The sequence below is a fragment of the Cardiocondyla obscurior genome, linkage group LG11, assembly GCF_019399895.1.
Source record: "Cardiocondyla obscurior isolate alpha-2009 linkage group LG11, Cobs3.1, whole genome shotgun sequence".
In the NCBI taxonomy this organism is placed as follows: domain Eukaryota; kingdom Metazoa; phylum Arthropoda; class Insecta; order Hymenoptera; family Formicidae; genus Cardiocondyla; species Cardiocondyla obscurior.
This window is the reverse complement of record NC_091874.1, coordinates 6180520-6196857: the sequence shown is the minus strand read 5'-3', so window position 1 is coordinate 6196857 and position 16338 is coordinate 6180520. Positions and strand designations below refer to the sequence as shown.

The 16338-nt window shown below is 35.3% G+C and overlaps 5 protein-coding genes across 5 annotated transcripts; all 5 read left to right on the top strand.

Moving 5' to 3' along the window:
• Nucleotides 1–582: 582 nt before the first annotated feature.
• Nucleotides 583–2418, top strand: LOC139106669 (uncharacterized). Its single transcript, XM_070663606.1, has 3 exons — nt 583–594; nt 927–1443; nt 1820–2418. Exons 1-3 carry the CDS (start codon nt 583–585, stop codon nt 2116–2118), a joined length of 828 nt encoding a protein of 275 aa, XP_070519707.1. The 3' UTR covers nt 2119–2418.
• A 1597-nt stretch (nt 2419–4015) lies between these two features.
• Nucleotides 4016–6025, top strand: LOC139106518 (uncharacterized). The gene is made up of 4 exons (XM_070663365.1): nt 4016–4179; nt 4387–4500; nt 4607–4716; nt 4801–6025. The coding sequence occupies exons 1-4, from the start codon at nt 4035–4037 to the stop codon at nt 4984–4986; spliced, it is 555 nt and encodes a 184-aa protein (XP_070519466.1). The 5' UTR covers nt 4016–4034; the 3' UTR covers nt 4987–6025.
• Nucleotides 6026–8864: 2839 nt separating this feature from the next.
• LOC139106520 (mantle protein-like) lies at nt 8865–9979 on the top strand. The gene is made up of 3 exons (XM_070663368.1): nt 8865–9053; nt 9153–9322; nt 9417–9979. The coding sequence occupies exons 1-3, from the start codon at nt 8906–8908 to the stop codon at nt 9555–9557; spliced, it is 459 nt and encodes a 152-aa protein (XP_070519469.1). The 5' UTR covers nt 8865–8905; the 3' UTR covers nt 9558–9979.
• Nucleotides 9980–12551: 2572 nt separating this feature from the next.
• On the top strand, nt 12552–13373 carry LOC139106519 (mantle protein-like; the record flags this gene model as incomplete). Its single annotated transcript, XM_070663367.1, has 2 exons — nt 12552–12839; nt 13034–13373. Coding segments are annotated over 2 exons (435 nt in total), but the record flags the coding sequence as incomplete, so codon positions are not given.
• A 625-nt stretch (nt 13374–13998) lies between these two features.
• On the top strand, nt 13999–15009 carry LOC139106668 (uncharacterized). Its single transcript, XM_070663605.1, has 2 exons — nt 13999–14013; nt 14308–15009. Exons 1-2 carry the CDS (start codon nt 13999–14001, stop codon nt 15007–15009), a joined length of 717 nt encoding a protein of 238 aa, XP_070519706.1.
• Nucleotides 15010–16338: the final 1329 nt, after the last annotated feature.

Here is a 16338-nt window from a genome sequence, read left to right as displayed (position 1 = left end):
GCTGTTTGTCACATAAGATGTTATCAATCTTGCTGGAAATAATGAGACTAAACATTAAAATAGCAAGTACAAAGCTTTCAAATATCATTAACTGTTCTTCATTACGTTAAATATATTAAAATATTCTATTATTAATTTTACTAAGTGTATTAATAATTTAATTATAATAAATTAAATAAATCGTGGAGATTGATGATCTCCCGACAATGTGCAAATTTAACAATTCCATATGAAACGTTGGTTCTATAGTGAAGTAAATAGTGAACCCGGTGAACGTGGAAATCCGCGTTCGTAGACGCTCACCTGTACAACGGAATAGGAAATGTCCTGTTCGTTGTCAATGTGAAGGCCGCAGGGGCACGGTCAATTATTTTCACGTGCACGCCGAGTATACTGCAGCGAAACAATTGCACCAGGTGGGTAGACTTTGTTGCAATACGAAGTCGAGACGAAATCACATCGTCTACAGTGAAAGGCCTCGCGGTATATTAAGACGAGAAATGGCCGAAGATGTATCAGTCGTTCGAGAGACTTTTGCGCTAGCAAGCAACTTGAAGCGCACTAATAGAAATACCTGGAAAGATGAGTGGAATTGTAAGTACTACGTAAAGTGTTAAATTATTAATAATTATAAATGAATAATTTAAAAAAACGACAAATATCAAGTGATAGATTAAAGCTGAGTCGCAAGTTAAAACGTTCCCTGTCAAAATCTTATGACACTCATTATATTTCACCGTACATTGAATTAATTTGCGACTTTTGAGCATTTATAATTTTATTAGAACATAACGTTTAATACTTTTAATTTATTTAATGTGTATGTGTAAAATAAATTTTTAAAAAAAGTAAATTAATTAAAAAGAATTAAAAAAAATTTTTTTTTACTTATTATTGCACTTTCCATTTTTCAAAATGCTTGATAGGTGCTGCTTTCTCTGCTGTCCTTGGCCACGGCCACCCCGGTGATCGTGAACCACAATGGAGGGCTCTATCTAGCGCAATTATTTAGCGGCCACTTTGCAATCGATCGATCCGATCAAGAGGTATCTGGTACTTCTGAAAATAACGATTACGGAAGCAGCAGCGGCTACGGGAGTAGCTACGAGGCCGGTGGCTATGGGGGTGGCGGCTATGGGGGTCAGAGTTATGGGGGTCAGAGTTATGGGGGCCAAAGTTATGGGGGTAATTATGGGGGTGGCCACGAGGGTGGTGGTTTCGATTCCGGTTCCAGCGGTGGGCATTTAGAATCTGGCGGCGGTGGTCTCGACGGTGGCCATCAAGATTTCTCCTCAAACGGCGGATACGACGGTGGTCACGGCGGTGACGATAGCGGTCACGGAATTTCGTTGGACGGCGGACATAATTATGTTCACAGCGTTCCTGTCTCCGAGCATGTCGAAGTAACAAAGCCCGTGGCCGTGCCAGTCTACAAGCACATCGGTAAAGTATTACAACCCTTCCCCGGACTGCAAATCGTACTTGAAAGTCTTGGAATCCACATCTAAAATAATATCTTTATTAATAATTGCGGAAAAAAAATTTTGAGTCCGTAATCGCACCATTATTATACTGATTATTTATGTATCCATACCAGAAGTTAACAATTTCCTATTATTTTCTAGTTATAAAACCAGAAAATTATATGGCTCTTAGCTTATTTTCTTCTTGCACCACGTAGAAAAGAACCTGATACTTGCTTGTTATTTTCTTTGCCAGTGTGATTTTTAACAAGAATATTTCAAGTACCCTTTTTTTACTTCCTACCATTTAAAGTTTTAAGATATACTCTTATTTCTTACGAATCGTTTTCTTTCAGGCGTACCGGTCCCGAAATCAGTGCCGATAGCCGTACCGCATCCGGTAGCAGTTGGTGTTCCGCAGCCTTATCCTGTTCATGTTCCCGTACCGAAACATATTCCCATACAAGTGATAAAAACAGTAGCGATTCCGGTTGAGAAGAAGGTGCCTTACCCCGTGGAAAAACATATACCGGTACCCGTGGAGAAGCCGGTTCCTATAACAATCGAGAAACACATCCCCGTACCAGTCGTAAAGCCGTATCCCATCAGAATTCCAGTTTACAAAACCATTTACCACCACGCTAAGAAACATTAAAGTTTGCCTGCAATATAGAGGACTTTCATGGATAGAAAAGAACGCGGTGTATGCTTAAAAATGATCCTTAGCAATCTTACGACTGAGCGAAATTTATCGAAGCACAAAACATTTGTGCACACTGGAAATATTAATTTCCTTGCGATAGAAATACGAACAATTAATTACTCTGTATAAAAGTTACTTTTCTTTTCACATTTATGATTAAGTTATCGTAACATTTGGTATAAAACAAATACCTAATCTCTGAAAAATTAATTTGTTAAATATAATTTATTAAGTGCTCGGATTGCTCAGGATTAATTTAGTCGTATTAATGACTGTTCGGTTATTCGAAATTTATAAAATAGTATGTTATTTGGTAGAGGAAGTTGTGTGGACCGTTTAAGGATGTTTTAAGAGCCGATTGACTTAAATCAAATTGACTGACACGTTTACTTATTTTAATCCTTATAGCATTGTTCACCGCCAATAAGGAGAAAGTTTACGAAAAACGACCCATGCTCGCTCCACTGGTCGAGCATTCTTCGAAACTGACTTGTTTTTTATTTTTTCCTTTTTTTGTATATACGTGTATTTGTAAGTGTCGGTGCAACCAACTCGTTGTTAAGCCACTTTTTTTGTAACATTTTGTTGTTTTGTTGTGTTTTTGAATAAAATGCTTACAAAACTAAGTACTCTTGTTGTTCTTATTCGGTGAAAGTCTGTCGCCGAGATAATTTTTACCCTGTTATATACATCTGAAAGCGCTGGGATCAATTAAGATAAGGAACTCGGATATAAAATTAAGTAAAAGGTATTACTTCTATTACTTGTAATAATAATAAATAATCTAAATAAATTAGCGATTTAGTTTTACGAATATTCACATATATAACAAAGTATGAATAGTATAAATATAAATTATTTAAATATCTTAATTAATATTTTAATTAAACAAGCATCAATTACATCCCGCATGCGTTCCACTACAGGTCGTAGAGCACGAGAAGAGTTTATGACAGCCTTTCACTATGGTTTTTGACAAAATCATGGGAATCCCGCGGAAAGTGGACATTAGACAAGATTGACTTACCCGTTATAGACGGAATCATCGCGGTCGCATGCAACAAATCATCCATGACACCGGCAGCATCGTTGTATCTAACAAAATAAATTTATCTACTCTTTTATTTTATAACAAAAAAATAACCAAGAACATAGTAAGAAATTATGCACAAATAAGTATTAATATTTACAGAGTAAAGTAAAACCCTTCGAAAAAAAAAATTTCAGAGTCTGAATTACGAAGCAGGGTGTCTTCGTATATTTTTCTAAATTTAATTAAACGTTATAGAAATATATAATAATGTACGTGCAATACGGTGTTACTTTTATTTTTCTGAAAACGCCGAGTGAGAAAAGCATTATCTTATCCTTTTCGTGAAAAATCATACATATATCAATTAATAAGAAAGTGAAACTATATATAATTAGGAAGACGGAACTGCAAGTATATCAGAGATTAAGTAACATTTACTGTGATTACGAACAATTAGTTCCTCAATCAAGCGATAGGCAGTATCTGCGGTGGGGCTATTTCAAAGAATAGTGGGGTCGTTTGTCTTTCTGTGCGGGCGGTATATAAAGTGACGATGTAAATAATATGTCTCGTGAGTCGACTACCCGTTCATTGACGATAGAGATACCTTAGCTAAAAGATGAAGGAAATTGTACGTAAAGGTCCATCTTTGTTAGGTAATAAGATATAAATAATCTTGTGTCCAATAATAATTTTCACTATCTTTAACTATACAAAGTGGGCATCACTTTTCGTGCAATATGTACAGAAAATATTTTCGTTAATTTAGAAATGTAGATGTTAGCAATAGCTAAAATAAATAATTTTTTTTTTGAGGGGGGAATTTTGATATTTCATGTTTAAGATCGTCCTGTTGGGAATAATCACCTGCTCCTACAGTTCTGTTTGGAACTTCGGAAGTCATGGCGATGGCGAGCTTACGCTAGGAGAAATTTCTTTAGATCATCACGACTTAGGAGCTTTTAACCTGGGAGGTACTGGTTTGAACATTAATTTTTTTGTTGCCTAGTAATTATAATTTATTCCTGACATACGTTTTCTAATGTATAAATTGTGAATAACATCACAGTATAGCCGAGAATCCATTAATCGATAATTATAGCATAAGACTGCAGCTTCATCATGTAAGTAGCTCGGCATATTGATGTGATAAATAAATGCTAAAAAAAAAAATTTTTTAATTTTAGAAAGCCATTCTTTAGGTTTGTTGGGAAATAAATTGCCAATAAAAATTAGTGATTGGCATTCAGTCATTAGCGGTCTTCATGGAGTCAATATCAAACCGACTTTTAATCATATTGGTAATGCACAATTATGTGAGATTTTTAAATTAAGTTTTAAGTTTAATTATTTATTAATATTTTTAAGCAACTTATTTTAATTTTGTTTTCATACGCGGCGATGTAGGAATACCGATGATCCAAAAGGTTCCAATTAGCATACCGCATCCGGTAATAGAAACGTACGCGCAGCCTTATCCTGTTACTGTAGTAATACCGAAACCAGTACCATACGAGGTAACTACACGATAATTATTTTTAATTATACTATAAAATTATTCTTTGCCATACTTTCCTGCAGATAGCTTTTTATTTTTATAGGTGGAGAAGCAGGTATTTAAAACAGTCGAGAAAAAAGTACCGACGCCTGTTGAAAAAATTATTCCGATTAAAATTGAAAAGCCAGTACCCTTTCATGTGGTGAAACATATACCCGTACCGGTAGTGAAGCCGATTCCGATCAAGATCCCGGTCTACAAGACTATCGTACATAAAATCAAGCACTAATCCTTTGCTTTGGCAAAAATATGGCCTGTTTCTGTAATTGATAAATTGTTAATACATTGTTTTACTACGTACAATCTATTAAAGAATATGTGCAAAGTTCACGAAGGCAAAATATTGTAAAACAATTATTTATTAAAACGTTTGCATTAATAAAAAAAATCACTGTTTTATTTTTTTTACCCGAGGTTTAACTATATTACTATCATGAATTATATCTTAATTTAGTTTTCAATTAATACATTAGTCATTTTATAAAGAGTGAAATCAACCACTAATAACTACAAAAAAAACTATAGCACTGTAATTTAAATAATAACTGTACGACGATTCTACATCCTTCATTCGTAATCTGTTGTTAATTTGAAGCAGGATATTAACGAGGTCAATTCGTGCCGCTAATGTCGTGTTCGTTATTTTTATGGTCGCATATAGCCGGCCGTAAATTTTTCAGGTACACCTAGAAAGATGCCTACATTATAAGACTATGTAATAAAAACGCTAATTTGCTAAATGGTTCGCCGCATGCTAACAAGCGCATACAGTTGCGACTCCCGTACGGTAATAAGCAACATATGAAGTTTCACCGTTCAAATAGTTCTCGCTGGACATTAAGTCTACATAAAACGCGCACAGGTCGGAGTCGTTTGATTGGCTCGATTTATTAATGTGAAAATAAAGTGGTGCAAGGCCGGAAAATCTAATAGACATTCATTCCTTTTCTATTTAACGAGTTGTATATCTCGTCTAATTGACATTTTCCGTTTGAACAATTCTGAAGTGACTTAACGTCTGGACACTTATAGAATTATGGTTTTTGCAAAATTTATTTATCTACTCTGAAACACCAAGTCCGAGCGTGAAGGTAAGTAATAAGTCAAACGAGTTGATCAGATTTTCATATTTCATATCGCTAATTATAACTCGGACGTTTAATACAATTAAAAGATATATCATTTTGCATATCGCGTCGCATTTCACTTTCTATTTCCTGTAATATTTTCTTATGTTTTGTACAAATTTATGTAACGAATTATTTGTGCAATAGTTTATAATTTTGCAAGAGCAGAGAGGAAACGGCAGAACACCTCAGGGGGCAAAAACCATCATGACGAAAGTGAAATGTAAATTCTGTCTTTTGTTTCTTTAAGATGGTAAGAAGTGAAAAGATTGGCATCGCGATAGAGAATACATTTTAATTATGAGACGTCCCAACAAAGCCGAGATAGACGGCGGACAGAAAATCAAAGCAAGTTTTAAATTTAAAAAGTTACGCAACAATAATGCCTTCTCTTCCTGCGGCTTCTTGGAAAAAAAAAAGAAAATACAAAATGACGAGAACATGAACGTACGGTTTAAAATAGTAGCGAAAGGGAAGTCAGTAAATTGTTTCTTTCTCCGATCGTGATAGTCTTGACCGTTGTAAAAGGAGGAAGAGCAATCTCTCGCGATACGTGACGAAAAATGTCGCAGCGCTGGGAACGTTTGGGAACTACTTAAAACGATTGTTAATTGCGCGTATTGTTCTATTTCCGACTACCGACATTTTGTATATATTACACGTACATATATATCAAGACGTAATATCTATTAAATCATTTTAATAATCGTATCGTAATAATATGTTAGATCGAAAGCAAAAAGAAATGCTTTCCTGGTTAACTTTAATTCGATTCGAATTGCTGCGATCGACCTGTAAAATAAAATAAATATAATGTACAGAACTTAACGCATGCATTAATTTTAAATTGCACTACAATGGCTAGTAACATTATAACTAAATGCAGCTGTTCGATGGCTCGAGAAGAAATCGACTCCTTCAATTATGAGAAAGCCGATCGATTAGGTACGTTTGTAGATACGCACATTACGTATAAGTAAGTAACCCGGGGCAGTACAAATCAGGAAGGTGCGCTTTAATATACAATCACTAGCGGGCGGCTCCTTTTTTTTTTTTTTTTTGCTGCGGCACACTCGCAGTGATTGTCGGTAGAGCAAATCGACTTTGAACTTCACTTTCGCTAAAAACTTTTTTTTTTTCTTTCCCTGTGAACTTCCACTGCTAGCTTCCTCTTTCCACGCCACCGGCGAATTCGTTGATTCACGCTCATTATTTTATTGCACATCGCGCGGAAGAAAAATTATGAATCTACGGTAATGTTAACTTCGTTCGCTGGTATTTATTAAGTAGTAAAATATTTAATTATTCCTTATACAATAAAAAAAATAATATGCAAGTTACTTGATTTAAACAGCGAACTTTTGTCAAGTTTAAGAAGCATGACCGAATTTATACTTTCTCCGATGCCAGAGGTTGTAGGTCAAAGCTCGTTTGTGTCGCTATTAGCACATACCGAGGTGCAATTGAAATCGAACTGGACTATGAACTTAAAGTTCCACGAGTGACAGATCGTGAGTTTATCGACCATGGATTCCAATTTCTCACAAGAGCGAATTAGCAGTATCGCTCTACCGTGGACACTAATTGAGATGGTCTTCGCTTTAGAATTGCTTCAGAGTTTCTCCACGCATTAAGAACACATTTCCTTCCTTGGATGATGAACTACCGTGTAAATAATTAGCTGAAAAGCCAAATTAAAAAAAAAAGTAATTTTATAAAAACGTTATAATATTTTCTTATAAAACACTGCAGCATATTTATATTAATTTTTATTATATCATGTTTTTAGACGGATGCAATTTGTTTCCTTTTAATAAAATAGTACTGTTCAATTCACATATTAATTCTTTGAGTATTAATAATCCATCTTTAAGGTTCTTCCACGGCACCTTTCACAGTCGAATGTCTTTCGACCGTGTTCTCCCCGGAACCCTTTCACAGAGTGTTGTGTTTCGTACTTTCATTCTGACATATCAAAAAAAAAAAGAAAGAAAAAAAAATGTATCGTCTGTCTCTTCAAGCAAAAGTATACTTGGCGTTCACTTCCTAGTTCAGTCTAAAAACATACACAGGGAACTACCTCGCAGCGTGAGAGGCGGGAGATTTACATTTATGCACGGTGAGTAAGTGAACGGAAATCAAATTCACATGTTCATCGGGCACTCCTTTCTTATCTTTATCAAATCAAATCAACGCAGTAACAAAAAAAAATTCTCGCTAATCATTTTTGTTGATTAAAAAGAGAAAATTAATAATTATTCTGAATAGCGAGACATTTTTTTTCAAGTGCTCACGAATTTATATTTGTTTGTTGGCCAGCGTACTCATTTAACATGACTTAATTTGTGTGAGCATTCTATAGGGATATCGGAAAGCCTGAGAAACTGTACGTACGTACATCGTGCTTTCGCTTCCGGTAAACGGGACTATCATCGCGTTTACATTTGCCTAAGGGTATCTACTTTCGTATTTTTTAGTATACGGGAATATCTTAACGTTAACATGGCTATCTTTCGTGCTTTCTTGAACGATTGAACTAAATAGGGATACCAAAATCCACGAGCTGCTTATTTAATTTAATTAAAATAATTATATTCTGTTCAAATTCTTTCTGACATGACGAATATTATTTTTATTGCACGATACGAAATGCAACGTGATATATCCTGGGAAGGATTGAAACTCTATTGCAGGATTTTAGTGAAAGGTGGTGGAATCGAAGTCAGTATATAAGGTCGATCTTTGAGGGATATAGCCATTCAACGCTTGATTTCTCGTGTTCACATCGTTAGCCCCCTATAAAAACACAATCAACATGAATAAAATAGTAAGATTTAGATAATTATTTGCATGTCGCGCAACAAATGTGTGCTTAATGTTCCAAGCGGTGTTAATTATTAAAATTTTTTAAGTGACAATTTTTTAGATTAAAAAAAAAGAAAAATAAAAATAAAAGAGTTTTACTTATTGATGTACATTTATATATTAAGCGCATTATAAAATTTTATAAAGCGTGACATAATGAATAACATGAAATTGCAGGTTTTCTTGTTAAGTTTTATTTCGTTCGGCAATATGGTGTTGGCTAGCCATTATGCCGAGGATCACGGTGGTTCATCCTATGAAGAGAAAACAAAACATGTGGAAATTCCAATTATTAAAAAATATGGTAAGCTTATTTTTTTTTTTAATATGTATTAACAAATTTTTTAAATATACGTAATTATATAAGTACAATTGCATAATTTGCGTAACTTCTTTGCTTCAGCTATACCTATTCCGCATCCTGTGCCTGTTGAAGTACCTAAAGAAATTAAAATACCAGTGCCTCAACCCTATCAGGTACCGATCGAAATCCCTCACCCATATCCAGTTGAAGTTATTAAACATGTTGAGATACCAATTGAAAAGCCAGAACCCGTCATTGTCGAAAAGCACGTAAGTACAATTTTCACGTTTTAATATACTTTTCAACTGATAGCTAACATACGAAAAATATATGTAACGTAACGCAATACATTTTTTTTTATAGGTTCCTTATGTCGTTGAAAAACCATACCCTGTGTATGTGGAAAAGAAATTTCCAGTGCCAGTAGCAAAACCATATCCTGTTCACGTGCCAGTCTACAAACATGTAGTACATTATACATCGAAGGGTAAAGGGTGGCATTGAATTTTGTGCGGTTATTAAATACTATCTCATAATTACATAAATAATTTCAACATTGAGAAATCCATCGTCTAAATTTTTTTTCAATTTCAGTCAAAACTTTAATATATGGCTGACTGAAGTAGGAATAAAATATTAGCGCATATGTAATAAAGTCTGTTGACGCTAGATTTTAAATCTGGTAAACTGTCCTATAAATAATTTTGTTACACGATTGTTTTTTTTATATTGTTAAGTTTTTATATAATATAAAAAAATTAATATGGAATGCATATTAATTTTTTTAAAAATAATTGTTAATAAAACATTGTTAATGTGTCAAGTTCTGTCGCTTATTAATTCAAACGTAAACTTTAGACTGGAACGGAGCGAATGTTACTCTTTTATTTAACATTACGATAAATCATTTCCGCGCTAAAGACCGTATGAAAAAATGTGTAATCTACTGTTTTGCTTCCTCGTCGACTGCTCGATTAAGATCGTTCAGAAAGAAACCGGCTACAGAAGCCGAGAGGAAGGCTCAATCCGCGTGGTTGGTGTAATAATCACAACGCGCCTTCTTACACAGTCGTGCGAAACCACTTTTACTTGAGATGCACTTTCACTGTTCCGTTCTCGGCGATAGCATCGCGCACGATTCAAATCTTCAGATTGGAATCCCACTCCGTCTCGAACAACCGTGGTACCACACCCTCGGCGTTGGTGCCTTTCATAAAATTGTTACCGCTGCAGGCGATCGATCACCGGAATCGATCTAACGCAGCTACGCTATGATGTCTGTGGCCATTGACTGCCTCGAAACGTTATATTCTGCAATTTGTGCAGTTGTACGTTTCTGTTGTCCTCGCGAAAATACTAAATGTTTTTCTTTTCCCTTTTTTCTTTTTTTTAATTTTATTTTTAACAGTGTTTTATTATTGAACGAGCAACGAAGACTTTTGTAACGAAGTAAAACAATTAAAAAAAAAATTTACCGCTGCAACAAAAGTTGAAAGAAACGTGGTTTACGTTTTAGCTTTCGAATTTTTATCGGCTGTTTTTGTGCATCAGATAATTTTACTAAATACTTGAATTAAGTTTTATTTAAAGATAAAATTTCAATACGCCTGAGTTTAAATAATTATTCAGGAAAATTATGTATGTACCTCTACGTTACTTTATTGGTTGCGTGAACGTCAGCATTTTCGTGAATTGCAATCGTGCAATATTTATTTACAGATTGTTGAACAAGTAAACTAGACCATGACATTACCTCATTTTACGTCTTTGTCTCGCGTTTTTTATGCACGCAACGTCATACCAAGAGAAAAAGAACGGCGCATCTGAAAAATTATTGCGTGCCGCAGTACTAAAGAAGCTTTCTTTTTGAATCTGAGAATCACTTTATCACCCGATTCATCACAGGAAGAAATAACTCGTTGAAAGCAATAGTAGTAATAGTAAAAATTATGAAGCGTATAGATCGTCATTAAATGAAATGCACTTACCTACCCTCTTTTATCTTCTCCGTTGTGAGCACTAGAGATAACGTTACGACTTCCAATACATCTTGACTGTTAAAAGTTATTAGCCCTGATTTTAGTTTACGATGATTCTCGGACTAGAAGCTATAATAGCAAGTAAACAGATGGAAAGTTTTATATACGTCGATGACAGAATTTTTTGTCAATTGTCAATAACTCTCTCTTTATAATAAAGATATATCTTTCGTGCCTCAACTTTAATAATTTAAAGTAGAAAAAAAAAAAAGAAATCTTTTCTCGAACTTCATGCCATGTAAAGACTATTCAAATAAAAATTAATATTAATAACAAATGACCATAATACTCCTACAATGTTTTTTTATAAAAAAAAAAATTTTTTTAAGACTTTCGTTCGTTAAATATTATTTTGGTATAATTTAAGATTAGAGGCAACGGCGTTAATTAGAAAGGATTTGTCGTATATTAATGTTTCGTGGCTGCTAACACTGTCACGTTCTTACGCACGTACAGTGGTCTCAGCATGACGAGATAATTAATACGTTGATGAATAGTTTGTTACCTACCCAGAAATCCTGGTTATGAGTATACCGCAAATTACCCATCTAAGACAGAACTTACTTCGCGCATTCCGAAGTCAGTGAACGTTAGGAAGATCGAGGTCGGGACTTATACACTCTCGGCGTCTATCGTTATATCTCGTGCAGTCAGATGCAATTGGCATTTGCACTTGAATACAGCGAATAGCTAGACTAGAGTCAACGTAATGAAGAGAAGGGAGAAAGTAGTACCAGTATATAAAGAGTTGGCCGTGACTTTGAAAGCATCGCAGTCTGTTGCATGTTCCACGGACAGGTATCGCAGAATCGATTGTCCCGGCAGTGTTTTCGTCGCGCGATTTCGTAAATCATGAAAGTTTTTGTGAGTATTCTTCTTATCAAATTGAACATTACGCTGTGCATTTGACAAATTTAATTCTATGTTACGTTTGTGCATTACACGCTTGAAAAAAGAAATTTGTTTTAAAAAATTATTAGCAGGGAATCCTCATTTGTGCAATCACTTAATTAATTTCGTCGATTAATTTTTTTAATTTACTGAGTTACGTAATTATATTAAATTATATATACATATTTAAATACATTCTTTCCCATTTCGATTATAACAATTAAATATTTAATATAATTTTTATAACAGTTGTGCAATCATTAATTTTTCTTTTTACATAAAAGGAAAGTAGAAAGATAAATCTCATTTTTCTCACGAAGGGCAATTAAGTCGGAAACGAGACAAGGTTGCAATTAGTTACTTCTTGCAAAATTCTTGCACTCTACGTGACACCATTCCGAATATGGTTCGAAATAAGACGATTAGAAAAACGAGTAGATTTGCGCGTTCGGCCAGACACAGTTATCTCGTGAAACTGTCCAGAAGAGTTTACTATCTTGACTAGAAAGTTGCGAATAGTTATCTCGGCGACACTCTTTGAAACTCGACTTTGACGATTCACTTATACTTACAGGTGTTTGCCACAATGGTGGCTGCGGCGTGGGCTTCTTACGAGGAAGAGCATGGTAGTAGCACTTATCACGAAACGTCTAAACCAGTCGAGATACCGATTTACAAGAAATACGCGATACCAATACCGCACCCAGTCGCCGTGCCGGTCCCTCAACAAATTAAGATTCCGATACCTCAGCCCTATCAGGTTCAAGTCGCGGTTCCACATCCAGTACCTGTCGAAGTTATCAAACACGTTGAAATACCTATAGAAAAACCAGAACCGTACGTTGTAGAAAAAAAGGTTTGTATAAAAAAAAAATTAATTTCCTTTAAAACGTAATTATTTTATACATTTTAATAAATAAAGAAAATCTATTTTAAGCTGAGAATATTTCTTCATCGTTAAAACATTAAAGGAACGATGAGTAAAAAAATATTTTACGCTTCTGATATTATTATTTAATGTTTTAAATGTCTTCAAATGTGTTTTTACAGATACCGTATGTCGTTGAAAAACCGTATCCTGTGACAGTAGAGAAGCACTTTCCAGTGCCAATACCTAAACCGTATCCAGTCCATGTCCCGGTGTACAAGCACGTTTTTCATCATAAAAGCTCAGGACATGGTTGGAAAAAGCATTAATTCATATATTGTGCAAATTTCTACAATATTTTTATACCAAAAATAGTGGCAAGCGTTACACGAACAACGTTAGATCGATAAGCGTTGTGATGTTTGTATATAGCTTACTGTTATACATTTAACATTTGTAACTATTATATTAAATATTAAATAAATTTTTTTCTTATACACGTATTACTTATCATTATTTAAATATTAATTACTTAGGTCCGCAATAAATGTTATAAATAATAATTAAATATAGAATTGATAAAAAATTATTTTAAAAAAAGTCTTCTTTGCCTTTTATACAATTTTTCAATAATTTATAATTTCTGGGATCTCAACGCTTCAGGCTATAACGGGGTTGTATGTAATAAATACTTCAGGTGTGCCAAATTTTTTTGCCGAAACGCGAAATGCATCCGTAATTATTATAAATTATATACGTCAGCTTTTCCCTACGGGCGGCACTGCGGGCGATATTTCGCGATACCGTGTCCAGGTTGTGCGGCAGATTGGCGTGTCCACTGCGTGAATAAAGGACGAAGAATAATGTCAACAACGGAATGCGTCGCCATGCCCGAGGTGGTCACTCACTCACTCACGTCGTCGCAGAATTTATTCAGGAAATACCGGGGCGCGTACGGTTGCATCATAGATCTAGCGACCGCTTTTTATGCCGCTTAAGGGAATCACATTCGCCTTCAACAAGAAACTTGCCCTGCCTAAGTGGAGCAAAAGTTTATAAAACCGACGACTGCGAACGACGCGCTTCTAGTTCAGTTCAGAACTTCTGATCTATTGGTCGCAAATCAACCGAAATAAAAAGAAAAATCATGTTCAGGCTACTGGTAAGCGTTGCTCGAAAGTAAATTAATCGTAAAATTTATTAATGCTCTATTATTCCATATACTTTAAAATAAAAAATTAATTATAAAAGAATAAACTTTAAATTTTGAGAAAGCTCGACTTAATATGTTACACGTCATTTAATTTATTAATTATAAATAAAATATTTATAGTCAGAAAATATGCTTTACAATTATCACCGCGTTAATTTTATGAAAAAATTAAAATAGAAATTTTTAAACACATGTAAAATATTTTATACAATCGTACTAATTTTCTTTTAATCTAATTTCTAGATACCATGCCTGTTATGGTTGTCGACGGTGCGTTCGGAGTCTGGGATGCAAATGAGCATGTCGACCGAATCATTGATGGATAAAATGTCGGACGCCGCGATGTTGAAGGCAAAGAGGGATTCCATTCATCAACCCTGCGAGCCACCCTATCCACACATTCACGGCGCTTACTCGCCGCCGATCTACGTTAAACCCCTAATCCAACCGACCTACTTGAAGAAAGAGCTGGGCATAGCGCAACCCTTTGCCAATTTGCAATACATCCAACAGCCGCACGCCTATCCCGCTGCACCGAAACCGTCTATCACATACGTGAAGCCGGTGACGCCCGTGGTTAACTATCACGCAACGCAGCATCAGCCGCTGCAGTACATCAAACCGGTGGCACCAATCTATCAGAATCCTACGCTATCTCATTCGCCGATCTATCAAAAACCGCTGCATTACGCGCCCATGTATCACAGTCCTATATATCACGAGGCGATGCCGAAAATATTCTTCAAGAAGTACGAAGCACCTGCCTCTCAGATACTCTACCAGAAACCTCTAGTCCACGCACCAGCCATTCAATACCCGACACCTAAGGTGGTGCACGTGCAAGCACCACAGATATCCTACGTGAAGCCTGTGGTCCACGCACCGCCACCATTATACTCTCCGCCGGCTCACGATTCTGTTATAGTTAAGCCACATTGTGTGTAAATCGCTTGATTATTCGCGGTGCTGACATATCGAATTTTATAGACAGAATATTTAAATGTGCTACAGATTAAATAATCAACTGGAAATTTCTATGTCCTCCGTGGCGACTCATATCATGCATTTGTAAAGATAAAGCGCAGTAGAAAACTGTATTAAGATTATGTACATTTATATTTTTCGAGTCATTAAACTGAAGAAAAAAAAAAAAAAAATTGTTAAAACTGACCTAAATATCACTGGAAAATGAATAATTCTTTAATATAATAACTTTATTGTATATAAGAGCATGATTGTGACTTATACTTTGATATAATTAATATTAAAAAGTTTCAAGATTTATGCGAATATTTGTTTTAATTTTAAGTAATTTTAATTAATTCTCACTAAAGTAATAGATATCGCGATATCAAAATCGAAATCATTTTCAATATCTTGACAAAATTCAAATAAAGAAAATAAAAATTGTAATCGCCGAACGACCTTAGTACCGAAACTTTCCAACCGTAAAATATTGCTACTCTTTCAAACTTTCATCTAGAGAAGCAATTATGCATAGAAATTTCATAAGCGCACAATTACGTTACGAAGTTGCGGACATCTTCCGCTTATCTAGATTGCGTCTCTCTCGAGATTTTCAAGCCACGAAATCTCACTATCGCGAAACTTCTTCGTTTGTTCTCAAGAATTGAATCGCATCATTAAATATTGCAAATCATAATTACAGAATTCAGTTTACAATTATTAACACAAACCTTGTACGATTAAATATGTATAATTATAACTTTAGTTAACAAAGCATTTACTTACCAGTGCAGTCCGAACTTTGCGCGACCGATGAAATGGGGCTGCCTATACGTTTCCGTTGTAAATCGCAACCGAACCCTTTTGCATGTCTCCTCATTTGGTAGCCAGAAGTCGATTACATAAAATCTAGAAACCTATTGGAATTTGAATTAATAGTGGACTACACGAGCTTTCCATTTATTCCCATGAATTTCGAAGAATCGCAGGATTTCGTCACTCACTTACGTGCAACGCCGTTCAGTCAGGGTTGCATAACTCGGCAATGAAACGGCGAACTATCTCGACGTTTTGAAATGGCCTACACATGCACATTTGCGGGCGTAACCGGCTGGTTTTCTCATACCCATGTATAAGAACACTATGATGTCCACGCGAATCCACGCCACGAAGCACGAATTGTAAACATCCGCCCATGGTGTATAATATTCACATAAAACTTGCGCAACGTTACGCGGCCACCGTTGTATAAAATAGGCGTTCATGGGAAGATGCTTTCAGTACAGCCGTCTCGAGTCGTCCGAGAAG

What these genes read in the sequence shown, in the direction of transcription:
- LOC139106669 (XM_070663606.1), top strand. An exon ending in GCCAGTCTACAAGCACATCG is followed by an intron (nt 1,444 to 1,819) that starts GTAAAGTATTAC and finishes GTTTTCTTTCAG; the next exon opens with GCGTACCGGTCCCGAAATCA.
- LOC139106518 (XM_070663365.1), top strand. Translation starts at nt 4,035, where the DNA reads ATGTTTAAGATCGTCCTGTTGGGAATAATCACCTGCTCCTACAGTTCT. An exon ending in TTTTAACCTGGGAGGTACTG is followed by an intron (nt 4,180 to 4,386) that starts GTTTGAACATTA and finishes TTTTAATTTTAG; the next exon opens with AAAGCCATTCTTTAGGTTTG. An exon ending in ACCGACTTTTAATCATATTG is followed by an intron (nt 4,501 to 4,606) that starts GTAATGCACAAT and finishes GCGGCGATGTAG; the next exon opens with GAATACCGATGATCCAAAAG.
- LOC139106520 (XM_070663368.1), top strand. Translation starts at nt 8,906, where the DNA reads ATGAATAACATGAAATTGCAGGTTTTCTTGTTAAGTTTTATTTCGTTC. An exon ending in TCCAATTATTAAAAAATATG is followed by an intron (nt 9,054 to 9,152) that starts GTAAGCTTATTT and finishes TCTTTGCTTCAG; the next exon opens with CTATACCTATTCCGCATCCT. An exon ending in CCGTCATTGTCGAAAAGCAC is followed by an intron (nt 9,323 to 9,416) that starts GTAAGTACAATT and finishes TTTTTTTTATAG; the next exon opens with GTTCCTTATGTCGTTGAAAA.